At 46.1% G+C, this 27,954-nt stretch overlaps 1 protein-coding gene across 1 annotated transcript in view; it reads left to right on the top strand.

Annotated features, from left to right (window-relative positions):
- Window positions 1-9,284: 9,284 nt before the first annotated feature.
- The window catches only part of LOC134983641 (zinc finger protein 665-like), a 201,967-nt gene continuing 183,297 nt past the window's right edge, over window positions 9,285-27,954 (top strand). The window contains exons 1-3 of the mRNA XM_063949324.1: window positions 9,285-9,343; window positions 10,447-10,595; window positions 26,676-26,867. Of these exons, the coding sequence (XP_063805394.1) occupies window positions 10,518-10,595; window positions 26,676-26,867 (270 nt within the window). The 5' untranslated portion in view covers window positions 9,285-9,343; window positions 10,447-10,517. The remainder of the gene's footprint in view (window positions 9,344-10,446; window positions 10,596-26,675; window positions 26,868-27,954) is intronic.

The raw sequence follows: 27,954 nt of genomic DNA, 5'->3' as shown, positions 1-27,954 counted from the left end.
TGTTAAATGTACAACTATTAACCCATGCAAGTCGCACCCCTTGTTAAACTTTCCTCAGGAACACCAACAAGAAAGTGAGCCCAGCACAATGTCGGAGCCTTTTCCAGCAGCCATCACACAAGACATCCAGGTGGACGCGACCAAATCGGTAAAGACTGTAATCAAACCCCCTAACGGAGGGTCAGGTGAGGTCGTGTCCACAGGTACGTATGGTATTATACATCACGCACAAACAAATGTACCTCATATCGTGGAATCAATTCAGAATGACGTTACTGGACTTAATCCTGTCAGGGTAATTGCAGTACCAAATGGGATAACTGACTCTTCAGGAGTCACTCCTGTCAGGAACATCGCCATGTACTGCCCCTTTTCCCGAACAGAATTAAGAACAATTCTGTCTGAATTTCCTGATCCCAGGAAAGACTTAGTTGCTTGTCAAAAATACATAAGAGTGCTAGGAAACACTGCAGAGCCAAATAACAAAGATTGGAGGACGGTTTTGAGGGCATGTTTACCCCCCGATGTTGATTCATTGAAATTTATTGCTGATTGTAAGCTAGATGAGGAAGTACCACTAACAGACAAGTATAACCAAGATAATGTAAAAAGAATCAATCTACAGTTAGGAGTATATTTTCCTACAGTAGTAAAGTGGAATAAAATCTTTACAATAAAACAAAAAGAAGGTGAATCCGCATCAGAGTATTTTCACCGGGCTCTGCAGGATATGGCTAGGTACACTGGTATAGATGACATTGAAACTAACGTACACCACAGAGAGGTAGCTGTGTCTGTATTAATGGACAGCTTAAAAGACACACTAAAAATCAGGGTACAAACCTCCATACCTCACTGGAGAGGCATCTCGGTGGCTGCATTAAGAGAGTCCGCTATCGAGCATGACCGCAATATCCAAAGAACCAGGGAAGCGCAGGGAGAACGGTTGATGGCAATGAGCATCCAAGCACTAGAGGAGGCATCAAGTCGACCAAAACCCCAGGCCCCTAGCACATGGAGGAAGCCAAGGATTTGTTATCTTTGTAGAAGAGAAGGGCATTATGCCAGCAACTGTAATAACCCACATAAAGTTAGACCCCCTAGACCAAGAAATGAGCAAAATGATAACACACCAAATTATAAACAGGGATCATATAGGAAGAATTTTGAGCCACACCCATAATGTGCAATCAGGAAAGGTGATCATTAGGACTGATGGTAAGCCTGAGGTTATAGTTAATAAATTGGGAGGTCATTCCCTGAAGACACAGGAATGACCGGGTGAAACGTTGTAAATGTATCTGTGAAATGTTTCTTTTTCTCTCTCCCCATCTCTGACGATTATTGGTAGGATTCAAACATTGCATATATACTTGGTCTTTGCAGAAGTCTACCAAACCCCAGCATGACCTATCCGCATCAATGTATTCTGGCCAGATACAGACAGTGGAATATGGAAGTGCTGGGGGGAGGGACTGCGCAAGGAAACCATTGGACATGTAGATATGACAGCCTGATGATCTGACAATGGCCCTCATTCCGAGTCGTTCGCTCGTTCTTTTTTTTCGCATCGCAGTGAAAATCAGCTTAGAGCGCATGCGCAATGTTCGCACTGCGACTGCGCTAAGTAATTCTGCTATGAAGAAAGGATTTTTACTCACGGCTTTTTGTTCGCACTGGCGAACGTAGTGTGATTGACAGGAAATGGGTGTTACTGGGCGGAAACACGGCGTTTTATGGGCGTGTAGCTGAAAACGCTACCGTTTCCGGAAAAAACGCAGGAGTGGCCGGAGAAACGGGGGAGTGTCTGGGCGAACGCTGGGAGTGTTTGTGACGTCAAACCAGGAACGACAAGCACTGAACTGATCGCACAGGCAGAGTAAGTCTGGAGCTACTCTAAAACTGCTAAGTTTTTTTTGTTCGCAATATTGCGTAAACTTCGTTCGCACTTTTAAGATGCTAAGATACACTCCCAGTAGGCGTAGACTAAGCGTGTGTAACTCTGCTAAATTCGCCTTGCGACCGATCAACTCGGAATGAGGGCCAATGTTTTAGAAAACGTTTGTTTGAAAAATGTTTTTTTCTCTGTTGTTTATTGATGTGTTAGGTTATATATATATATATATATATATATATATATGTATACATATATGAATTGTTCTCTCTTTTGTTTTTTTTGTTTTCTCTCTTCTTTCTCATGGTTTCATGTTTTAAAGATGGTATGTCACACCTCAGTTAGGCAAATGGTAATGCAAGATTTTTTGCTCCTTACAGAAAGTTCGCTGGTTTGGAAGGAATATTGCATCACCGGAATGTTCGTTTGGAAGACTGAGAGACAGCACCTTTGAGATGACAGCAGAACAAGAAGAACAACAAGACTAGAGAACTTAATCATCGTAACAAGTTTCTCTCCCCCTCAAACTGTTTTCCTGTACCCCCATTACAAATTTCTTCTTTTCTCCTCCTATAAGATGGACTTGCCCCAAGAGACTGTGATATGGATTTTCCTGTTGACCATGATGTTGACCAGAGCAGTCTGTTCCGGCGAGAGTACCAGTGAGGTCGAGAAAGGATCCAGAAAGGTTCCGATGACTGAGACGGAGGTGTAAATTTCCAATAGCAACACAACCACCAAGCAAAAGGCGAGTACCGGAAACGATCTAGCAGCCATGTTATTTGTAAACATTGTTAGCTGAAAAGAAAACTGTATCTGTAGGCTCTGTGACAAGGTAGTTGAGGATGGGTGCATCAAGAAATGCCAATCCAGTTTTAATATCCACATGGACCGGCATCCCTTGAGTGACTATCACTCCTTAGTGGGTAGTGTGTTAAATCAAACAGATTGTTGGGTATGCTCTCAAGTACCTCAAGGTCATAGCAAATCAGGACTAGTACCATTTCCTTTAACGATAGGGGAGGTACTTGAGCTAAGTGGTGGGAGGCCGGTGGACAGGAGGTTTAATATCTCCAGTCCTCCTAGTTTGAAGCTCCACCAATATCATGTGGATAGATCCCTCATATGTTTTAACATTTCCAATCCCCGAAAGCCGGGAAATTGGGAGGTGTCATGGAGTAACCAAACCATGACCTTTTCATATAGAGCAGATAGAATGCCGACAGATACAGAACTTATACGCCACATAGCCAGTAGAGGAAAATCTTTCCGATATAGGTATACCCTAGGAAATAGGATTACGAGAGTTGGAGAGGTATCACCAGGATACTGTGCACATATCGTACAAGCTGATACGTGTACTAGACAGATGGGAGAATTAGGGTTAGGAGATTTCACATGGAAGATGTGTAATATGGTTATGTCCTACTCCGTCCCATATGTTCTCCCCGATGATGCATATTTCATATGCGGGAGGAAGGCGTATAAGTGGCTTGCCCCAAACTCTGAAGGATTGTGTTATATTGGAAAAGTACTGCCTGAAGTAATGACTGTATCACATGCCAAAATGAAAGATATACACCGTGTTGCCCAAGCTCCTTATACTCACACCCATTACGAGCACGTAGTTAAACGGCACCTGATAGAAAGAACAGAGCATCCGGCCTCTGACATGATCCATGAATCCACCGGGATTCAGGTTCTAATCGCGTTAGATTTCACTCGCACCGCCAGAGGAGTGTTGAATTATAAATACATATCTGCGCTCGCAAATTTGTTAGACAATATCACAGAAATGTATGATGACACGTTTAGGTATACTGGAAGAGAACTTCAAGCTTATAAAACAGAACTAGTTCAGCATAGAATGATTCTCAATTATCTCACAGCAGTAACAGGCGGATATTGTGTCACACTGGCAACGCAGTACGGCGTGAAATGTTGCACATATATTACAAATAGTACCGAGGACCCGGTCGAGGTCATAGACCAAAAGATGGACGATATTCTCCAACTGAAGTGGGAATTTCGCAGGAGACACAATCTCACCCTTGCTGCTGTGAGTAAAGAGCTGACTGGTTGGGTGTCATGGTTGAACCCGCGAAATTGGTTCTCCGGTTTAGGAGAATGGGCTCAAGGAGTCATAATGGATGTAGGGAAGTTTCTCCTATGTATCTTAGGTGTTATCATAACGATTGGCTTGATATTTAGGTGCGGTCAGGCTTTAACGAAGTGCAAACGAAGTACCAGGGTGATGAGTTTAAGGAGTGAGGAAACTGTAATTCCCATGGATTTGATTTATGACCCAAATGTAGAAACAATGATGTGATGAAAATGCGATTTCTACGGTCCGTTTCTTTCACCTGTTTTTCCGTTTTCTCCAAGGTAAAAAAAGACCCACCTGGACGAGGAATTTGATGAGCCGATATACAGACAACAGATGGATTAAAGAAGAAGTTTTGACAACCTGATACACAGATTTTTTATGAACTTTGCCATAGATCCCCAGTTTCCCTAGAAATTTTAAAATTACGCTAGCCCAACACTTTTGTAAATCTATGGACATTGACAAAGCTTTTGCTCGCACCTTATGGGCAAAAGCACAAAGAAGACTGCATTCAACAGACACCGAACAAGACTTCAACCGACAAATGTTCATTTACCTGACATAGAATACCACTGCATTTACCGTAATTATGTCTTTTCTTCATCTCTACAACCTTCAGGTAATTACACACATAGTATAGGGAATACAGGCACAGATATCAGCAATCACATATTCCCCCATTCATGTATCATCAACTAAAATGTGCTCCCCATTTTGTTACAACCACAGCCGAAAAGAGCTCGGTAAAGTTTGACAGCCCATCCACAGACCCGTACCGCGGGATAAGAAGGAATTCAAATGTATACTTCGCAATGCCTCGAAGCTTGATTTAAAACACGTACGGCACGATGATACATGACCCCCAAACACGAATTCATACACACATGCTTCTGCTATCTCACTAGGTCATACCCTTTTCCTACCTTCTCCTCTCCTCCCCTACCCAACCATGTAAATGTATTAACCCCTGACATATATTTTTCTCTTTTTGAAATGTTTTAGAAGGTGGCAGTTATTGTTGACTGCCAAAGGGTGGACTGTCAAAGTCAGAAAAATATCTCTATGCACACTGCCATATTTGCACCTCACACAGGTCTGCGCTGCGCATGCGTGCGCTCTCCCGTGCGTGCGCATACTCGCTGTTGCGGGCACCCGCGGGCGCGCGGTATGTGCATTTACGGTAGAGTTCATGTGTTCGTAGCGTGCGACTCAATCGTTACATATTTTCACTATATAATGTATTTTGTAGATCATGGTCCCTTTGATAGATTCTGAAAGTTTGGTTAATGTAGCATGTTCATGGACAGAGAAATCCCCCTTTGTTTGATACGAAGGGTCAGACAGGAGTAATACAGTGGTGTTTAGTATCCATCGGAAGAGTATCTAATTAGCAATATTCCGGTGTTGGTTTGAAGCGGATTAATCGCTCGTGCGAATAGTTATGGACATAAGAAGTTTATGAACATTTACTGTATTTGCACTTACTTATCCATGCGGCGGGAAACCCAGTTTCCCTCCCACCTGAGCTGTTGGAAATAGTCACAGCCCACCTGTATGAATCAACCTATGACCTTTTGTTATAATGCGAGGAGGAATTCCTGTGTCCAATGAACAATGAGATTGTAGGGACCATTGAATTGTATTGTGTGTGGGGCATAAATAGACAAGCCGATCACATCCAGCTCTCACTCTTCAACGGTTATCATTGCTGAAAATCGGGAGCTGGATGTCCAGAGGCGCATGCGATCGTTTCCTTTGTGCGTAAGTTTTCTCCGCAATCATATTGTCTTTCTAGTTGTTATGGGCCATATCTCTCTCTCTCTTCTCCTCTTTCTCTCGTAATCCCTTAAAACGTAATAGTATTGTATTGTATTTCATGTGTAGTTATCTGGTTAGGTAGTCTATGTTATATTGTAGTGTATGACTTGTATTGTATTAATTCTTTTGCAAGTATAACATTCATAATATATATATTAGGCGTTGGACCCTAAGCACGGTATCTGTGTATTTCTTATAGTGTTAAGTATTCTCAGAGCGTCGGTGACGCTCAAACAGCTTTTAAGTTAATAAGGTTAGACTGTGTTGCATCTACACCCTATCTCTACACAAAGGTTTTACAGCATATTACATTGTTTATGGTTTAGATATAAAGGTTTAACATTGTGAGCGTCTGCGCCGCTCGTGATCTCCTCGTGGTCTCGAGCGTCCGCTACGCTGATAGCGTAGCATTACGGTAGTCGCTCACCTATAAGTGTGCCCGATACCAACAGCGTATTCTTGTGAGCGTCTGTATCGCTCGAGCAGCCCGCTCCCGATACAGCGTCCGTTACGCTATAGTGAACCATTACGTTAGTCGGCAGCCAATAGCGTGCCTGCCTGTGATCTCTTGGCCGTGAGCGAACGTGACGCTTGAGCGTCTCGACCACGGCTAAGCGATTGTTACGCAACTAGCGTACCCTTACGGTACTCCATACGTAAATAGCATACAGTGTTCTTAGACCTCATAAAGGGTTTTATATAAGATAAATATTTAGCTTTATCATAATTTATACAGCGCCTAAATTTAGTGCCCCCCCTCTCTTTTTTTACCCTTTTCTGTAGTGTAGACTGCAGGGGAGAGCCAGGGAGCTTCCTTCCAGTGGATCTGTGAAGGAGAAATGGCGCCAGTGTGCTGCAGGAGATAGCTCCGCCCCTTTTCCGCGGCCTATTCTCCCGCTTTTTTCTGGATTCTGGCAGGGGTATTTTCCACATATATAGCCTCTAGGGCTATATATTGTGGTATTTTTGCCAGCCAAGGTGTTATAATTGCTTCTCAGGGCGCCCCCCCCCAGCGCCCTGCACCCTCAGTGACCGGAGTGTGAAGTGTGTGTGAGGAGCAATGGCGCACAGCTGCAGTGCTGTGCGTTACCTTGGAGAAGACTGATGTCTTCTGCCGCCGATTTTCCGGACCTCTTCTTGCTTCTGGCTCTGTAAGGGGGACGGCGGCGCGGCTCCGGGACCGAACACCAAGGACTGGGCCTGCGGTCGATCCCTCTGGAGCTAATGGTGTCCAGTAGCCTAAGAAGCCCAATCCGGCTGCAAGCAGGCGAGTTCGCTTCTTTTCCCCTTAGTCCCTCGCTGCAGTGAGCCTGTTGCCAGCAGGTCTCACTGAAAATAAAAAACCTAAATCTATACTTTCTTTCTAAGGGCTCAGGAGAGCCCCTAGTGTGCATCCAACCTCGGCCGGGCACAAAATCTAACTGAGGCTTGGAGGAGGGTCATAGTGGGAGGAGCCAGTGCACACCAGGTAGTCATAAATCTTTCTAGAGTGCCCAGCCTCCTTCGGAGCCCGCTATTCCCCATGGTCCTTACGGAGTTCCCAGCATCCACTAGGACGTCAGAGAAAATAATAATAATAACTGGATGCCACAGGCTGCTCCTCCTGAATAATAATAACAACAGGACACCACAGGCTGCTCCCACTGTATAATAATAATAATAATAATAGGACACCACAAGCTGCTCCTCATGAATAATAATAACAACAACAACAACAACAACAACAACAACAACAACAGGACAACACAGGCTGCTCCCTCTGTATAAAAATAATAACTGGATTCCAAGTGATACCGGTTTCCAGAGCGACCTATATTATGTGAGTGTTTTGCTTCCAGAGACTCTATCAGTTCCTCTCACAGAATTGCTGTTTTATTCCTATTTATTTCCTATTGCTCCAGTTATTTTATATATTTCTGTGCTTCAATAAACACCATTGCTTCCCTGTATACTATGACAACACAGGCCACTCCCCCTGTATATTATGACAGCACAGGATGCTTCCCCTGTATACTATTACAACACAGGCCACTCCCCCTGTATACTATGACAGCACAGGATGCTATCCCTGTATATTATGACAACACAGGCCACTCCCCCTGTATACTATGACAGCACTGGATGCTACCCTGTATATTATGACAACACAGGCCGCTCCTCCTGTATACTATGACAGCACAGGATGCTACCCCTGTATACTATGACAACACAGGCCACTCCCCCTGTATACTATGACAGCACAGGATGCTACCCCTGTATACTATTACAACACAGGCCACTCCCCCTGTATACTATGACAGCACAGGATGCTATCCCTGTATATTATGACAACACAGGCCACTCCCCCTGTATACTATGACAGCACTGGATGCTACCCTGTATATTATGACAACACAGGCCGCTCCTCCTGTATACTATGACAGCACAGGATGCTACCCCTGTATACCATGACAACACAGGCCACTCCCCCTGTATACTATGACAGCACAGGATGCTACCCCTGTATACTATTACAACACAGGCCACTCCCCCTGAATACTATGACAGCACAGGATGCTACCCCTGTATACTATTACAACACAGGCCACTCCCCCTGAATACTACGACAGCACAGGATGCTACCCCTGTATATTATGACAACACAGGCTGCTCCCCCTGTATAGGAAGATGCCACAGGCCACTCCCCTTCTAGAGTAAGACAACACAGACTGTAATGTCCCGTGTATAGAATTACGGTAACGGCGGGGTCTGCGTCACCTGTATTACAGTAACGGCGGGGTCTGCGCCACCTGTATTACGGTAACGGCGGGGTCTGCGCCACCTGTATTACGGTAACGGCGGTGTCTGCGCCACTTGTATTACGGTGACGGCGGCTCTGCGCCACCTGTATTACGGTAACGGCGGGCTCTGCGCCACCTGTATTACGGTAATGCAGCGGGGTCTGTGCCACCTGTATTACGGTAACGGCGGGGTCTGCGCCACCTGTATTACAGTAATAGGACACTAGAGCGTCAGCCACCTGTGCAGTGATAATGCAGCACCAGAGGCTGCTTCAGCTGCACTATAACAAGGCACCAGAGGCTGCTCCCCCTGTAGTACAGCAACCTGACCCCAGAGCTGCTCAGCCTATAGAATAATAATAATAATATGAATATCATTACCTGCTGACAGATACAGCAATGGCTGCTCTCTGCTCCTGCTGCCTGGTGGGGAATGATAGAAAGAAGGCAGAGCTCAGACCAGGGGAAAATGGCCGCTGCACCTGACGTCACTACACTGCATGGGAACCTATCGCTGCTGCCGGACTGGTCTACAAGAAAATGGCCGCCGTCCTCCTGCACTGAGGACATGTATGATAATAGTCAGTACAGAGGGCGGTGCTGAGGCCGGAGGTTAGGAGGGGAGGGGCCAGTCACCAGGAAGCAGCCTGTGCCAATCACACCCTACTTCCGGCCTGTGCGTTCCACACACAGGAAGTGAGTTTTCATCGGTTGCTGCAGCCTCCCAGTGTCCGTGGAGATCAGGTAATGGCGTCTTACTATACAGGGGGAGCAGCCTGTGGTGTCCAGTTGTTGTTATTCTACAGGGGGAGCAGCCTATGGTGTCTTGTTATTATTATACATGTAGAGCAGCATGTGGTGTCCTGTTTTTATTATTTTTATACAGGGGGAGCAGCCTGTGGTGTCCGTCCAGTTATTATTATTATTATTATTATACAGGGGGAGCAGCCTGTGGTGTCTTGTTATTATAATTGTACATGGGGAGCAGCATGTGGTGTCCTGTTGTTGTTATTATTATTATTATTATACAGGGGGAGCGGCCTGTGGTGTCTTGCTATTATTATTATACATGGAGAGCAGCCTATTATTATTATTTGTATTATTATTATACAGGGGGAGCGGCCTGTGGTGTCCTGTTATTTTTATTATAAAGGGGGAGCAGCCTTTGGTGTCCAATTATTATTATTATTATTATACAGGAGGAGCAGCCCTGCTGTTATTATTATTATTATTATTATTATTATACAGGGGGATCGGATTGTGGTGTCCTGTTGTTATTATTATTATGCAGGTGGAGCAGCATGTGGTGTCCTGTTACTATACAAGGGGTGCAGTCTGTGGTGTCCTGTTGTTGTTGTTATTATGCGTCATGTGGTGTCCTGTTGTTATTATTATGTTGCAGGTGGAGCGGCATGTGGTGTCCTGTACCTATAGCAGCACAGTAATAATAACTAATGAGTGGTCACCCTCCGTTGTACACCCAGATTTCCTACTTTAGTTCCCCTCTCCCCACATCTACACCCCGTCTGCTCTCCTGTGTACTCTCCTCTGTTTATGAATCAAAAGGTCGCCCTGAATTTTTTTTTATGTTTTTGTTGTAATTTTCCCTGTAACATGACCAGGAACCCAAATTAGTGCACCGCTTCCCCTTGCACGTACAGTATAGGGCTTTGTGGCTCTGAGGAGCCTTATGGGGTTGAGTTACAGGAACCTCTGAGAGACGCTGACCAGGGATCACTGGCTGTGGGGTCGGGATTGGGTGGGGTCTGACTTGTCACGTAGTGTCATGTATCTGTGTTACATGTGTTCTCTGTGATATGTGTTACATGTATTATATTTATTCCTAGACATTCCAGCTGTGAGGAACCAGAGTCTTTATTACACGTCACATGTTCTGTATTCTCATCTATCACTAAGCATGGACACAGCCGGGAGTCACAGGACTGAGAGGATAATAAATATCACCCTGGAGATCATCTACCTGCTGACTGGAGAGGTGAGGGGATCTGGGATTGTCACACTGACATCACTTATATCTATAGTAATAATACAGGGACATGACTGGGGAGGTGAGGGGATCTAGAGCGTCACAGTGACATTATTTTTATCTATAGTAATAATACAGGGACATGACTGGGGAGGTGAGGGGATCGGGAAGTATCACATTGACATCACTTATATCTATAGTAATAATACAGGGACATGACTGGGGAGTTGAGGTGATCTGGGAGCGTCACTGTGACATCACCTATATCTATAGTAATAATACAGGGATATGACTGGGGAGGTGAGGTGATCTAGGAGCGTCACAGTGACATCACTTATATCTATAGTAATAATACAGGGACATGACTGTGGAAGTGAGGGGATCTGGTAGTGTCACTGTGACATCACTTATATCTATAGTAATAATACAGTGACATGACTGGGGAAGTGAAGGAAACTGGTAGTGTCACAGTGACATCACTTATATCTATAGTAATAATACAGGAACATGACTGGGAAAGTGAGGTGATCTAGGAGCTTCACAGTGACATCACTTATATCTATAGTAATAATACAGGGACATGACTGGGGAGGTGAGTGGAACTGGTAGTGTCACAGTGACATCACTTATATCTACAGTAATAATACAGGGACATGACTGGGGAGGTGAGGGGATCTGGGAGCGTCACAGTGACATCACGTATATCTATAGTAATAATACAGGGACATGACTGTGGAGGTGAGAGGATCTGGGAGCGTCACAGTGACATCACTTATATCTATAATAATACAGGCACATGACTGGGGAGGTGAGGGGATCTGGGAGCGTCACAGTGACATCACTTATATCTATAGTAATAATACAGGGACATGACTGGGAAAGTGAGGTGATCTAGGAGCGTCACAGTGACATCACTTATATCTATAGTAATAATACAGGGACATGACTGGGGAGGTGAGGGGATCTGGGAGCGTCACAGTGACATCACTTATATCTATAGTAATAATACAGGGACATGACTGGGGAGGTGAGTGGAACTGGTAGTGTCACAGTGACATCACTTATATCTATAGTAATAATACAGATGTGAGGAAACCACACTTCGCTGGGACGGTAGTTACCCTCTGTGGGATTCAATTCACTTGGGCAGATCAGAATATATAAAAAATAAGTCTTTATTATGACAGCACAACACCATAAAATAGTCACATGTTACAGGGTAATTTGTAGCACGTATCCTCCAGCAGCCTCTTGCAGTCAGCATCCATAAGTAGCAATAATCTGTATCCTTACCACTACCTCTTGCTAGACAGTCCTGTGTCCCCCAGCCTGGGGTACTGGCTCACACTGACCCTGTCCTGGTAGGGTTTCCTCTGGTGGCACAGCGATGCCCAGTTCAGAGTGTTTCCAGCTGATGTCTGATTCACAGGATCCACCACAATAGACTCTCTTCCAGTGTTGCCAACTCTGAAATGAAAAACAAGCAACCGATGACTGAAAAATAAGCCCAAAACAAGCCCAAACCAATCCTAAAAAGCCCAAAAAAAAGCCCAACTCGTTTTTTTTTTTTATATATAAAAACAAACATTATTGTTTGTCTTATTAAAATACATATCATTATTTATATAATCTGCCTTTAAGGTCTTTACAATGATATTTATCAGCACAAAACTGGCTTTTAAAGAATACTGGAATTTTTATAAATATTATAGTTAGAGTTGTGAATTTAAGATACTATACTTTCATGTTTCCTCTAAAGAAAAATCTCAAGTGAAAATTGCCAACTGTATATACTGTATCTGTGGTCATTTGTATTCACTGTGAAATATTTATTCGATGCAAAGATAAAACAAATAATCTTACAACATCCAACTTTGTACTTCCATTAAATAAATAAAGAGGCCAAATCAAGGTAACAAAACAAAAGATTATTAAGACAATTCAAAACAATAAATGCATATATAAATATTAAATAGTAACTCAATTCAGTAAATAACAAAGGAATTACTGAGAGGTAAAGTGCATTGCAGATGGCATACTATGTGAGGTAAAGTGCATGGCACACTGTGTGAAGTATAGTGCATTGCAGATAGCACACTGGAGGTCATTCCGAGTTGTTCGCTCGTTGCAGATTTTCGCAACGGAGCGATTAAGGAAAAAATGCGCATGCGCATGGTACGCTGTGCGCATGCGCTAAGTAATTTAGCACAAAACTTAGTAGATTTACTCACGTCCGAACGAAGAATTTTCATCATTGAAGTGATCGGAGTGTGATTGACAGGAAGTGGGTGTTTCTGGGCGGAAACTGACCGTTTTCTGGGAGTGTGCGGAAAAACGCAGGCGTGCCAGGATAAAACGCAGGAGTGTCTGGAGAAACGGGGGAGTGGCTGGCCGAACGCAGGGCGTGTTTGTGACGTCAAACCAGGAACGAAACGGGCTGAGCTGATCGCAGTGTAGGAGTAGGTCTGGAGCTACTCAGAAACTGCTAAGAATTATTTATTCGCAATTCTGCTAATCTTTCGTTCGCAATTCTGCTAAGCAAAGATACACTCCCAGAGGGCGGCGGCCTAGCGTGTGCAATGCTGCTAAAAGCAGCTAGCGAGCGAACAACTCGGAATGAGGGCCATTGTGTGAGGTAAAGTGCATGGCACACGGTGTGAAGTAAAGTGCATTGCAGATGGCATACTGTGAGGTAAAGTACATAGCACACTGAATTTTAAAGGTTTTATGTAAAATGGATATAAGCAAATTCATCTGAGCTGTCTCCATCATCTATAGAAGCTTCCATGTTATACATTCCTGAGTTGAAGCGCTGAAGCATATTGGTAGTTGGTTTAAAATCTTTGCAACAAATACCCAAGCGTCTTAAACCATATCTGACATAAAGAATACCACATAAAGTGGTCCTGAATTGCTTCACTGTTGTGTGTCTGGTCAGTGTCTTTGTTGTTGTCATTGTTAAAAACAAATTAGCCCTACTGAATACACACAACCAGCAGTCGGCAACAATAGACATAATGAATGACTCATCATCATTTCTTTAATACTCTATTCATCCACAACGTCTCACCTACAGTATGTCTGTGTGAGGATCTGTGTTATATGGATGAATGACTAATTATCTCTGAAAGTCGGTGTCAGTGATACCTAAAAACAAAAGAAGCCCAAAAACAAGCAGCAAAAAAAATTATAAGCCCAAAAACAAGCAACAAGCAACCACCCAAAAAAATAAGCAACCAGAAGAAAAAACAAGCCCAATTCCGCTTGTTATAAGCTGAATTGGCAACTATGCTCTCTTCCATTGAGACCTGCTCTCCTTATATACCTGACTGCAGATCCCCTCTGGTGCCAAACAGTCTACTCAGGAGGTTGGGTCAGGATATCCCAAGGCTATTTCAGCCAGTATAGTGCTGTGGAGACCCATTGTACATCCTCTGGGAGTTCTAACCTAATTACCTCCCAAATTCCCTGATGACCTAGATGACCTGGGCTGACAGCTAGCTATTTTACCAGTCACTCAGTCATTGTTCTGATTACATTACCAGCAACACCTATCACACCTCACACAATGGACTCGCATATGTGATACAAATGGTAATGAGCTAGCACAGCTGCCTGGCTCTCCTCCTGTCACACACTATGGCCTGTCCTGCTATAGTCACACAGTATGACAATTGTCTTTATATCTCCAATACATACCATATTGCAGGTAATAGCAAGGACAAAAAATACCTAATATCATGAAATAACAGTATACATGTTACACCTATGCTCTGGTGTATATACCTAGACTGGGCCAAGGATTAAAAAGTACATTATACTGTGAGAAACGAGTGATGAATAAAAAGGTTCTCAGTCCAAGTCCATGTCATTTCGTTACAACAGAGACATGGCTGGGGAGGTGAGGGGATCTAGGAGCGTCACAGTGACATCACTTATATTTCTCTGACGTCCTAGTGGATGCTGGGAACTCCGTAAGGACCATGGGGAATAGACGGCTCCGCAGGAGACTGGGCACATCTAAAGAAAGATTTAGGACTATCTGGTGTGCACTGGCTCCTCCCCCTATGACCCTCCTCCAAGCCTCAGTTAGATTTCTGTGCCCGGCTGAGCTGGATGCACACTAGGGGCTCTCCTGAGCTCCTAGGAAGAAAGTATATGTTAGGTTTTTTTATTTTCAGTGAGACCTGCTGGCAACAGGCTCACTGCATCGAGGGACTAAGGGGAGAAGAAGCGAACCTACCTAAGTGGTGGTAGCTTGGGCTTCTTAGGCTACTGGACACCATTAGCTCCAGAGGGATCGAACACAGGACCCGACCTCGTCGTCCGTTCCCGGAGCCGCGCCGCCGTCCCCCTTACAGAGCCAGAAGCAAGAAGGTGGTCCGGAAAATCGGCGGCTAAAGACTTCTGTCTTCTCCAAGGTAGCGCACAGCACTGCAGCTGTGCGCCATTGCTCCTCATGCACACCACACACTGCGGTCACTGATGGGTGCAGGGCGCTGGGGGGGGGCGCCCTGAGCAGCAATATTAACACCTTGGCTGGCAAACTGACACCATATATAGCCCCAGGGGCTATATAGGTGTTTATTAACCCCTGCCAGAACTTTACAGTAGCGGGAGAAAGCCCGCCGAAAAAGGGGCGGAGCCATCTCCCTCAGCACACTGGCGCCATTTTCCCTCACAGCCCCGCTGGAGGGATCGCTCCCTGGCTCTCCCCTGCAGTCCTGCACTACAGAAAAGGGTTAAAAAGAGAGGGGGGGCACAAATTAGGCGCAGTATAAATATATTATGCAGCTATAAGGGAAAAACACTCTGTATAGTGATATCCCTGTGATATATAGCGCTCTGGTGTGTGCTGGCATACTCTCCCTCTGTCTCCCCAAAGGGCTTTGTGGGGTCCTGTCCTCTGTCAGAGCATTCCCTGTGTGTGTGCTGTGTGTCGGTACTGCTGTGTCGACATGTATGATGAGGATAATGATGTGGAGGCGGAGCAAATGCCTGTGAATGGGATGTCACCCCCTTGCGGGGTCGACACCGGTGTGGATGGACTTATGGAAGGAATTACGTGACAGTGTCAACTCCTTACATAAAAGGTTTGACGACATAGGACAGCTGGCTGCTCAGCTTGTGCCTGTCCAAGCGTCTCAAATGTCATCAGGGGCTCTAAAACGCCCGCTACCTCAGATGGCAGACACAGATGTTGACACGGATACCGACTCCAGTGTCGACGACGATGAGACTAGTGTACCTTCCAATAGGGCCACCCGTTACATGATTGAGGCAATGAAAAATGTATTATACATTTCTGATAATACCCCAGGTACCACAAAAAAGGGTATTATGTTTGGTGACAGAAAACTACCAGTAGTTTTCCTGCATCTGAGGAATTGATATGAGGTGTGTGAGGAAGCGTGGACTTCCCCCGATAAGAAATTGATAATTTCTAAGCAGCGTACCCTTTTCCGCCAGAGGATAGGTCACGTTGGGAAATACCCCCTAGGGTAGATAAAGCGGTTACACGCTTATTAAAAAAGGTGGCACTACCGTCTCCGGATACGGCCGCCCTGAAGGACCTGCTGATAGAAAGCAGAAAACTACCCTTTAAGCTATATACACACACACGGGCATTATATTGAGACCTGCTATTGCCTCGGCATGGATGGGCAGTGCGGCAGCTGCGTGGTCAGATTCCCTGTCGGATAATATTTATACTATAGATAGGGACAATATTTTGCTGAAAATAGAGCATATAAAAGACGCTGTCTTATACATGCGTGATGCACAGAGGGATATTTGCCGACCGGCATCACTTATAAGCGATATGTAAAACCATTGCCGCCAGACGGGGGTTATGGACTCGGCAATGGTCGGGCGATGCCGATTCAAAACGGCCCATGGCAGTTTGCCCTATAAGGGGGTGGAACTGTTTGGGGATGGTCTTTCAGACCTCGTTTCCACAGCTACGGCTGGGAAATCAAAACTTTTGCCACAAGCTACCCCACAGCAAAAGTAAGCACTGTATTATCAGGTACAGTCCCTTCGGCCCCAGAAAAGTAGATGACTAGAGGCTCATCTTTTCTGCCAAGAGGAAAAGGTAGAGGAAAAAAGCTGCAGCACACAGCTAGTTCCCAAGAGCAGAAGTCCTCCCCTGCGTCCGGTAAGTCCACAGCATGACGCTGGGGCTGCTCAGGCGGACCCGGGTACGGTGGGGGCCCCTCTCAGAAATTCAGCGCACAGTGGGCTCTCTCACAGGTGGATCCCTGGGTTCTTCAAACAGTGTCTCAGGGGTACAGGCTGAAATTCGAGACGTCTCCCCCCCCCCGCCGTTTCCTAAAATCTGCCGTACCGGCAACTCCCTCTGCCAGGGAGGCAGTGTTGGTGGCTATCCAAAAACTGTATTCACAGCAAGTGATTATCAAGGTACCCCTCCTTCAACAGGAAAAGGGTTACTTTTCCACAATGTTTGTGGTACCGAAACCGGACGGTTCGGTGAGACCCATCTTAAATTTAAAATCCTTGAACACATATAACAAAAGATTCAAGTTCAAGATGGAATCGCTCAGGGCGATTATTGCGAACCTGGACGAGGGGGATTACAGGGTCTCTCTGGACATCAAGGATACTTACCTGCATGTCCCCATTTGCCCTCCTCACCAGGAGTACCTCAAGGTTGGGGTACAGGACTGTCACTATCGGTTCCAGATGCTGCCGTTTGGATTATCCACGGCACCGAGGGTCTTTACCAGGGTAATGACCGAAATGATGATACTCCTTCGCAAGAAGGGAGTTTAATTATCCCGTACTTGGACGATCTCCTGATAAAGGCGAGCTCCAAGGAACAGTTGGTAAGGGGGTAGCACTTTCTCGGGAAGTGCTGCAACAGCAGGGCTGGATTCTCAATTCCAAAGTCACAGCTGGTCCCGACGACACGTCTTCTGTTCCTGGGAATGATTCTGGAAACAGACCAGAAAAAAGTGTTTCTTTCAATGGAAAAAGCCGAGGAGTTGTCATCTCTAGTCAGAAACCTCCTAAGACCGGGACAGGTGTCGGTACATCAATGCACACGAGCCCTGGGAAAAATGGTAGCTTCGTACGAAGCAATTCCATTAGGAAAGTTCCACGCAAGGAATTTCCAGTGGGACCTGTTGGACAAATGGTCCGGGTCCCATCTCCAGATACAGCAGCGGATAACCCGGTCGGCAAGAACCAGGGTGTCGCTGCGGTGGTGGCTGCAGAGGGCTCATCTACTAGAGAGCCGCAGATTCGGAATACAGGACTGGGTCCTGGTGACCACGGATGCCAGCCTTCGGGGCTGGGGTGCAGTCACACAGGGAATGAAATTCCAAGGACTGTGGTCCAAACAGGAGATTTCACTTCACATAAATTTTCTGGAGCTAAGAGCCATTTACAAGGCCCTAACCCAAACAAGGCCCCTGCTTCAAAACCAGCCGTACTGATCCAATCAGACAACATCACGGTGCTCGCCCATGTAAACAGGCAGGGCGGCACAAGAAGCAGGAGGGCAATGGCAGAAGCCACAAGGATTCCCCGTTGGGCGGAAAATCATGGGGTAGCACTGGCAGCAGTGTTCATTCCGGGAGTGGACAACTGGGAAGCAGACTTCCGCAGCAGACTCCACCCGGGAGAATAGGGACGTCATCCAGAAGTCTTCCAAATGCTGGTAAACCGTTGGGAAAGACCACAGGTGGACATGATGGCGTCCCGCCTCAATAAAAAAGATATTGCGCCAGGTCAAGAGAACCTCAGGCGATCGCTGTGGACGCTCTAGTGACACCACGGGTGTACAGGTCGTTTTATGTGTTCCCTCCTCTCCCTCTCATACCCAAGGTACTAAGGATAATAAGAAAAAGAGGAGTAAGAACTATACTCATTGTTCCGGATTGGCCAAGAAGGGCTTGGTACCAGGAACTTCAAGAGATGATCTCAGAGGACCCATGGCCTCTGCCACTCAGACAGGATCTGCTGCAGCAGGGGCCCTGTCTGTTAAAAGACTTACCGCGGCTGCGTTGACGGCATGGCGGTTGAACGCCGGATCCTGAGTGAAAAAGGCATTCCGGAGGAAGTCATTCTTATCCTGATCAAAGCCAGGAAGGATGTCAGCCTGAAGTTCAGACGTTGTAAGGGAGTGCTGCATATTCAGCCCCTTTTTTGTGCCCCAGTGGCACCTTGGGATCTCAATGTGGTTTTGGAGTTCCTGGAACCACATTGGTTTGAGCCACTTAAAACCGTGGATTTGAAATATCTCACATGATAAGTGGTCATGTGTTGGCTCTGGCTTCGGCCAGGCATGTGTCAGAATTGGCGGCTTTGTCATAAAAAAAAAAAGCCCTTACCTGACTTTCCATATGGATAGGGCAGAGTTGAGGACTTGTCCTCATTTTCTACCGAAGGTGGTATCAGTCTTTCACTTGAACCAACCTATTGTGGTGCCTGCGGCTACTAGGGACTTGGAGGATTCCAAGTTACTGGACGTAGTCAGGGCCCTGAAAATTTATATTTCCAGGACGGCTGGAGTCAGGAAAACTGACTCGCTGTTTATCCTGGATGCACCCAACAAGCTGGGTGCTCCTGCTTCTAAGCAGACTATAGCGCGCTGGATTTGTAGCACTATTCAGCTTGCGCATTCTGCGGTGGACTACCGCAGCCTAAATCTGTAAAAGCCCATTCCACAAGGAAGGTGGGCTCATCTTGGGCGGCTGCCCGAGGGGTCTCGGCTTTACAACTTGGCCGAGCTGCTACTTGGTCAGGGGCAAACACGTTTGCAAAATTCTACAAAATTGATACCCTGGCTGTGGAGGACCTTGAGTTCTCTCATTCGGTGCTGCAGAGTCATCCGCACTCTCCCGCCCGTTTGGGAGCTTTGGTATAATCCCCATGGTCCTTACGGAGTTCCCAGCATCCACTAGGACGTCAGAGAAAATAAGATTTTACTCACCGGTAAATCTATTTCTCGTAGTCCGTAGTGGATGCTGGGCGCCCATCCCAAGTGCGGATTGTCTGCAATACTTGTACAAAGTTATTGTTACAAAAATCGGGCTGTTATGGCGAGCCATCTGTTCAGAGGCTCCATTTGTTATCATACTGTTAACCGGGGTTCCTATCACGAGTTATATGGTGTGATTGGTGTGGCTGGTATGAGTCTTACCCGGGATTCAAAATCCTTTCCTTATTGTGTCAGCTCTTCCGGGCACAGTGTCCTAACTGAGGCTTGGAGGAGGGTCATAGGGGGAGGAGCCAGTGCACACCAGATAGTCCTAAATCTTTCTTTAGATGTGCCCAGTCTCCTGCGGAGCCGTCTATTCCCCATGGTCCTTACGGAGTTCCCAGCATCCACTACGGACTACGAGAAATAGATTTACCGGTGAGTAAAATCTTATTTTATAGTAATAATACAGGGACATGACTGGGGAGGTGAGGGGAACTGGGAGTGTGACAGTGACATCAATTATGTCTATAGTAATAATTCAGGGACATGACTGGGGAGGTGAGGGGATCTGGGAGTGTCACAGTGACATCACTTATATCTATAGTAATAGGAAAACTATGACACTAAGATATCACAAAAGAAGGCGCTTATGTAAAATATGTATTTGTCTCAGACAATATAAAATGTAGAAATATTAAAAAACATATACTCTGTTCAAAAAAATAAAGGGGACACTAATATAACACATCCTAGATCTGAATGAATGAAATATTCTTATTAAATACTTTGTTCTTTACATAGTTGAATGTGCTGACAACAAAATCACACACAAATTATCAATGGAAATCAAATTTATTAACCCATGGAGGTCTGGATTTGGAGTCACACTCAAAATTAAAGTGGAAAAACACACTACAGGCTGATCCAACTTTGATGTAATGTCCTCCACGTGCCTGTATGACCTCCCTACAATGCCTGGGCATGCTCCTGATGAGGTAGCGGATGGTCTCCTGAGGGATCTCCTCCAAAGCCGCACTAAAGCATCCGCCAACTCCTGGACAGTCTGTGGTGCAACGTTGGTGGATGGAGCGAGACATGATGTCCCAGATGTGCTCAATTGGATTCAGGTCTGGGGAACGGGCGGGCCAGTCCATAGCATCAATGCCTTTGTCTTGCAGGAACTGCTAACACACTCCAGCCACATGAGGTCTACCATTTTCTTGCACTAGGAGGAACCCAGGTCCAACCGCACCAGCATATGGTCTCACAAGGGGTATGAGGATCTCATCTCGGTACCTAATGGCGGTCAGGCTACCTCTGGCGAGCACATGGAGGGCTGTACGGCCCCCCCAAAGAAATGCCACCCCACACCATTACTGACCCACTGCCAAACCGGTCATGCTGGAGGATGTTGCAGGCAGCAGAACATTCTCCTTGGCGTCTCCAGACTCTGTCTCGTCTGTCTCACGTGCTCAGTGAGAACCTGCTTTCATCTGTGAAGAGCACAGGGCACCAGTGGCGAATTTGGCAATCTTGGTGTTCTCTGGCAAATGCCAAACGTCCTGTACGGTGTTGGGCTGCAAGCACAACCCCCACCTGTGGACGTCGGGCCCTCATACCACCCTCATGGAGTCTGTTTCTGATCGTTTGAGTACACACATGCACATTTGTGGCTTGCTGGAGGTCATTTTGTAGGGCTCTGGCAGTGCTCCTCTTGTTCCTCCTTGCATAAAGGCGGAGGTAGCGGTCCTGCTGCTGGGTTGTTGCCCTCCTACGGCCTCCTCCACGTCTCCTGATGTACTGGCCTGTCTCCTGGTAGCGCCTCCATGCTCTGGACACTACGCTGACAGACACAGCAAACCTTCTTGCCACAGCTCGCATTGATGTGCCATCCTGGATGAGCTGCACTACCTGAGCCACTTGTGTGGGTTGTAGACTCCGTCTCATGCTACCACAAGAGTGAAAGCACCGCCAGCTTTCAAAAGTGACCAAAACATCAGCCAGAAAGCATAGGAGCTGAGAAGTGGTCTGTGGTCACCACCTGCAGAACAACTCCTTTATTAGTGGTGTCTTGCTAATTGCCTATAATTTCCACCTGTTGTCTATTCCATTTGCACAACAGCATGTGAAATTGATTGTCAATCAGTGTTGCTTCCTAAGTGGACAGTTTGATTTCACAGAAGTGTAATTGACTTGGAGTTACATTGTGTTGTTTAAGTGTTCCCTTTATTTTTTTGAGCAGTGTATATAAGAACAATGAATAACACTGCTGATATTAAAGCACGGTGTAGCACGTTTCATTTTAGAAACACCTAATAGACCAACAGTCAGTCCATATACAGAATATAGTTCAAGTGGTAGTCCACTGAGTACTCACAGCACACATTAATGAATCTCAAGAGAGTCTCATAGTGAATTGAATTCAAATGCTTTTATAATAGCTGCTAAGCTGAGCTGTGGCCGTGGAGAGTGCGCTATGCTACCACCTCCCCATCCGCCTAGAGATTTGTTAGCTCACCACTGGTTCCAGTGTGGTCTCAGCGAGACCGATGATCAGCACTCAGGGTCCGTGATTTCGGTGTGGGAGCAGTGGTATCAGCTCGGTGTGTGAAGGAGGGCGCATCTCTCGGACAGACGGCTGTAGCGGGTGCTACTGGTGAGACGGCTCTGGCTGTGGCGGTGGATAAGTGCCATGCCGAAGCTATTATCAGCAGCATAGCGGGTCCTTAACGCGTTTCTCCATTATCCCCAACAACGGTTTCATCAAAAGGTGTAACAATGTGCTGAGATGATTCTTTTTAAAGCAAGGATGACCAATCCGTGCAGCTATCTAATTACTTGTTCACAGGTTAGTATAATGAATGATAACAATCAGCGTTTATATGCCTAATTAGGCGCCAAACTTTTGCGAATATACATAGGAATTGTACACCAATGGACATAAGTACAGCATATATAACCAAATAGCAACACTCAAACTAGATCGAATAACAATATAAATACATTTTGTATACATTAGTACCTATAAGGAGAGACATAGGATTTATTCAGAATTTATTTAGCTATAAAGAGTATTTAGAATAGTAAAACCAACGGCCCAATAGTATAGCTCTCATGGCCTAGTGGACTAATGCCCCATAGGGACCGGTGTTCGAATCCCACTTAGGGCTACCTTAGGACCGGTTGGTAAAACAGATAATAAGCCATCAGCCTGATGGTGCGGGCCTCTACCTGGGGGAGCCCCGGGTGGGGGGCCGACTTCTTCAGTTTGCACAGATCTGGCAGCAGTCTACGACAGATGCCTGGGTGCAGGAAGCGGTATCTCTAGGTTATGCTTTTGCCTTCAAGAAGCACCCTCTTTAAAGGGTTTTTTTTTTGTACCAGCTCATCTCGGGTAGAGACGAAGGCCAGGGCTTTGCAAGAGGCAGTTCAGAAATTGCTTCAGTCAGGAGTTGTCATTCCAGTTCCTCCTGCACAATGAGGACAGGGTTTTTACTCCAACCTGTTTCTAGTTCAGAAGCCAAATGGGTCATTTTGGACCATTCTCAATCTCAAATTTCTGGACAAATACATTTGGGTACCTCGGTTTCACATGGAGACTTTACGTTCCATCATTTTGGCCATGGAGCCAGGGGATTATATGGCATCCCTGGATATACAGGATGCTTACCTACATGTTCCTATAGCGCTGTCCCATCAGTATTATCTCAGGTTCGCTATCCTCCAACAGCATTTTCAGTTCCAGGCCCTACCCTTTGGGTTAGCCACAGCCCCCAGAGTATTTACCAAGATTATGGTGGTAATCGCAGCTTACTCCGCCAGCAGGGGATAAGAATTTTTCCATACCTCAACGATCTTTTAATCCTGGCACAGTCGCAGGAATTGCTCCTATGTCATCTGCAACAGACAATAACGTGTCTACAAAGACATGGGTGGCTCATAAATTTGACAAAATCGTCTCTGGTTCCGTCACAGCGGATGACTCACTTGGTGGCTGTACTGGATTCAAGTCTTCAGAGAGTAATGTTACCTCTGAACAAGATATCCAAGGTTCAGTCAAGGATTCAGGACTTGCTACACAGTCAAAAGGTATCCATTCACGCAGCAATGAGTGTGATGGGTTTGATGGTGTAAACTTTCGACATGGTGGAGTATGCACAGTTCCACTCGAGGCCTCTGCAGCATCTGATTCATGGAATGGGTTGCATCAGATGATAAAAACGCAAACTATGGTTCTTACGATAGAAGTAAGAAGGTCATTAGCCTGGTGGCTACAGACATCCCATCTGGACAAGGGGAGACCCTTTTCGGATATTAGATTGGGAAATTTTGACAACAAATGCCAGTTTCCAGGGTTTGGGAGCAGTGTCAGGAAGGTCATGTTTCTAGGGGCAATGGACCAAGGAAGAAGGTCGCTTGCCAATAAATATATTGGAACTTCGGGTCATATACATGGCACTGATTCAAGCAAAGGAAATTCTTTGGGGAAAACCAGTTCAGATCCGCTCGGACAATGCGACGGCAGTGGCGTACCTCAACCATCAGGGAGGAACTCGCAGCCGAAAAGTGATGACGGAGGTAAGTCACATACTAAAGTGGGCAGAACTTCATCATCCAGCCTTGTCCGCAGTGTTCATTCTGGGAGTCCTAAACTGGGAAGCGGACTTTCTCAGTCGACACGCCATTCAGGCAAGCGATTGTGCTCTACACCCGGAGGTCTTCCAGACTCTAGTAGAAAAGTGGGGGTTGCCAGTGATAGATCTCATGGCGTCCCATCAGAACAACAAAGTACTCGCATACGGGTTAAGAACAAAGGATCCCAGAGCGATCTTTGTGAATGCCCAGTCGGTGAGATGGGACTTTCATCTGGCTTATGTGTTTCCTCCAATCACCCTATTACCCAGGGTGGTAAGAAAGATAAAGCAAGGAAAGGGTGCTGTGATTCTAATAGCTCCGGCTTGGCCCAGAAGGCATTGGTACATAGATCTGCAGAGAATGTCGATGGATGCTCCACTTCTGCTACCTCAACGTCCAGATCTACTAATGCAGGGTCCTCATTAAACAGACATCTGGATCGACTGTCTTTGACGGCGTGGCTCTTGAAACCTCTATCCTGAAGTCAAGAGGATTCTCACAACAGGTAATTCAAACAATGCTCAGAGCAAGGAAACCTTCCTCAGCTCGCATTTATCACCGAATATGGCAAACCTATATTCATTTGTGCAGTGAACGGAAAATGGACCCTAAGTCTTTTAGAGTTTCCAGGGTCTTAGCATTCCTTCAGGCAGGAATGGTTAAAGGTTTGAAGGTGGCTTCCTTGAGAGTGCAAGTGTCGGAATTGACTGTATGGTTCCAAAAGAAAATTGCAAACTTACAGGATGTGCGTACTTTTTTCCAGGGAATGCTGAGCATTCAACCTTCTTTTGTTCCTCCTACAGTGCCTTGGGACTTAAGTTTAGTCTTGACAGCCCTTCAAGTTGCCCCATTTGAACCACTTAATAAAGTGGATCTTAAATGGTTGACAGCTAAAGTTCTCTTTCTACTGGCTATGGCGTCAGCTAGAAGAGTATCAGATTTAGGGGCATTGTCAGGTTGTTCCGCATTCCTGATTTTTTTTATCCAGATAAAGCAGTTCTCAGAACTAGATCTGGGTATCTTCCTAAGGTGGTGTCTAAATTCCACCTTAATGAAGAAATTGTAGTCCTGGCTTTTCAGGTTTCGGGCCTTTCTGCGGGAGATGCATCGCTGGACGTGGTCCGTGCTTTAAGGATCTACGTGGATCGTACCAGTGCCATCAGAAAGACAGATTCCCTCTTCGTTCTCTATGGATTTCACAAGAGAGGATGGCTTGCTGATAAGCAGACACTGGCAAGATGGCTTCGGATGATGATATTAGAAGCATATTCTCAGGCTGATCTCCCTGTTCCGGCTAATGTCTCTGCTCACTCTACTCGTAAGGTAGGTCCATCATGGGCAGCACAATGTGGTGCTTCAGCAGAATAGATATGTAAGGCAGCCACATGGTCTTCCATTAACACATTCAGTAGACATTATGCCGTGGATACCTTTGCCTCTCATGACGCTGAATTCTGGCGAAGGATTCTCCTGTCCAATCAGGAGCGTCCCCACTACTAAATTGCTTTGCGAAGTCCCATTGTTATCCTGTGGATAACCTGTGGACACTGCCGGAGAAATATATGTTATGGTAAGAACTTACCGTTGATAACGGTATTTCTCCTAAGTCCACAGGATCCACAGGGATGCCCCCCTGACGCACCTGATTTGAGGATCCTTTTACTCACTAACCTCTTCCTTCTTGTACGGAAGGGTGTGCATGTGTGTTCTTCTCGCCTGATTAGGGCTTTCTATGATGTTCCTGCCTTGAGCTTTGGAATACAACTGATTTGCCTGAGCCATGAGGCGGGGATATATGGACGGGCCCGTTGCATGCTGGGAGGCAGAAAAGCTTTGACCGATTGGTGCAAATCCGCTGTAGCTACATCATATCCCATTGTTATCCTGTGGACTTAGGAGAAATACCGTTATTAACGGTAAGTTCTTATCATAACGTATATTTTGTTCCCTATCGTGGATGAATGAGGAAACTTGAGTTTAGTACTCCTCATAATCCAGCTGGGGGCCACTGCGCTCCCACCCTGTCATCTTCTATTGTGACAATTGTTTTTTGTATTATTCCTGAGGGTTCATACGGCTTTGTTAGAAAATGAAACTGAAGGCCAGGTGGAGTGTGCAGGTATTATATAGAGAAGGGGTTGTGGGGTGCGGAGCCTAACGCCTGTTGTTTGTTTTCGTGCCGGTTCCACACTACCCAATCATACATACCCAATCGTACATACACACACTTACACACCAGGGGTCACTTCTCATTGGGAGACAATTAACCTACCTGAGAGTGGAGGAAACGAGGAGAATGTTACTTATGTCCCTGCTGGCTTCCTCTGCGTGTTATCTCCGTCTTTTCATCTCTTTGATCTTTTGTTCAATACGCTTCAGAGTCAATGAAAACATATTTTAAAAAATAGACTCCGCTTGTATATTATGCTCCATGAACACCCGAAAAATCAGCCCCATTTAGGTGGAGTTTAATTCAACTTTTCATTGATGTCGTCCCCAATACACAGGATTACACAGTAGTGAGGAAGACATCCGGTGAGTGTGAGACACCCAGCAGCCATCCCCATGTGTCAGGAGGACTGAGCAGGACCCAGAGCCCCATCACGGTGCCTCCACCTCACTCACTGATACATGAGAGGCACAATGAACAGAAGATCCTGGAACTCACCAACAAGATCATTCAGCTGCTGACTGGAGAGGTGACTGCTGGGAATGGGGCATTATACAGTAACACCAGGGGACGTGTCTGGGTGATGACTGGAAAGGTGACTGCTGGGAATGGGATAATATACAGTAACACTAGAGGATGTGTCTGGGTGATGACTGGAGAGGTGACTACTGGGAATGGTACATTATACAGTAACACCAGGGGATGTGTCTGGGTGATGACTGGAGAGGTGACTGCTGGGAATGGGACATTATACAGTAACACTAGAGGATGTGTCTGGGTGATGACTGGAGAGGTGACTGGGGAATGGGGCATTATACAGTAACACCAGGGTGTGTGTCTGGGTGATGACTGGAGAGGTGACTGCTGGGAATGGGGCATTATACAGTAACACCAGGGGATGTGTCTGGGTAATGACTGGAGAGGTGACTGCTGGGAATGGGATATTATACAGTAACACCAGGGGATGTGTCTGGGTGATGACTGGAGAGGTGACTGCTGGGAATGGGACATTATACAGTAACACCGGGGGATGTGTCTGGGTGAGGACTGGAGAGGTGACTGCTGGGAATGGGACATTATACAGTAACACCAGGGGATGTGTCTGGGTGATGACTGGAGAGGTGACTGTTGGGAATGGGTCATTATACAGTAACACCAGGGGATGTGTCTGGGTGATGACTGGAGAGGTGACTGCTGGGAATGGGGCATTATACAGTAACACCAGGGAATGTGTCTGGGTGATGACTGGAGAGGTGACTGCTGGGAATGGGACATTATACAGTAACACCGGGGGATGTGTCTGGGTGATGACTGGAGAGGTGACTGCTGGGAATGGGACATTATACAGTAACATCGGGGGATGTGTCTGGGTGATGACTGGAGAGGTGACTGCTGGGAATGGGACATTATACAGTAACACCAGGGGATGTGTCTGGGTGATGACTGGAGATTGACTGCTGGGAATGGGACATTATACAGTAACACCAGGGGACATGTCTGAGTGATGACCGGAGCGGTGACTGCTGGGAATGGGGCATTATACAGTAACACCGGGGGATGTGTCTGGGTGATGACTGGAGAGGTGACCGCTGATAATGGGGCATTATACAATAACA

Source organism: Pseudophryne corroboree (assembly GCF_028390025.1).
Source record: "Pseudophryne corroboree isolate aPseCor3 chromosome 3 unlocalized genomic scaffold, aPseCor3.hap2 SUPER_3_unloc_2, whole genome shotgun sequence".
In the NCBI taxonomy this organism is placed as follows: Eukaryota; Metazoa; Chordata; class Amphibia; order Anura; family Myobatrachidae; genus Pseudophryne; species Pseudophryne corroboree.
Note: the sequence above shows the minus strand (reverse complement) of the source record. Positions and strands in the feature narration are given on the sequence as shown.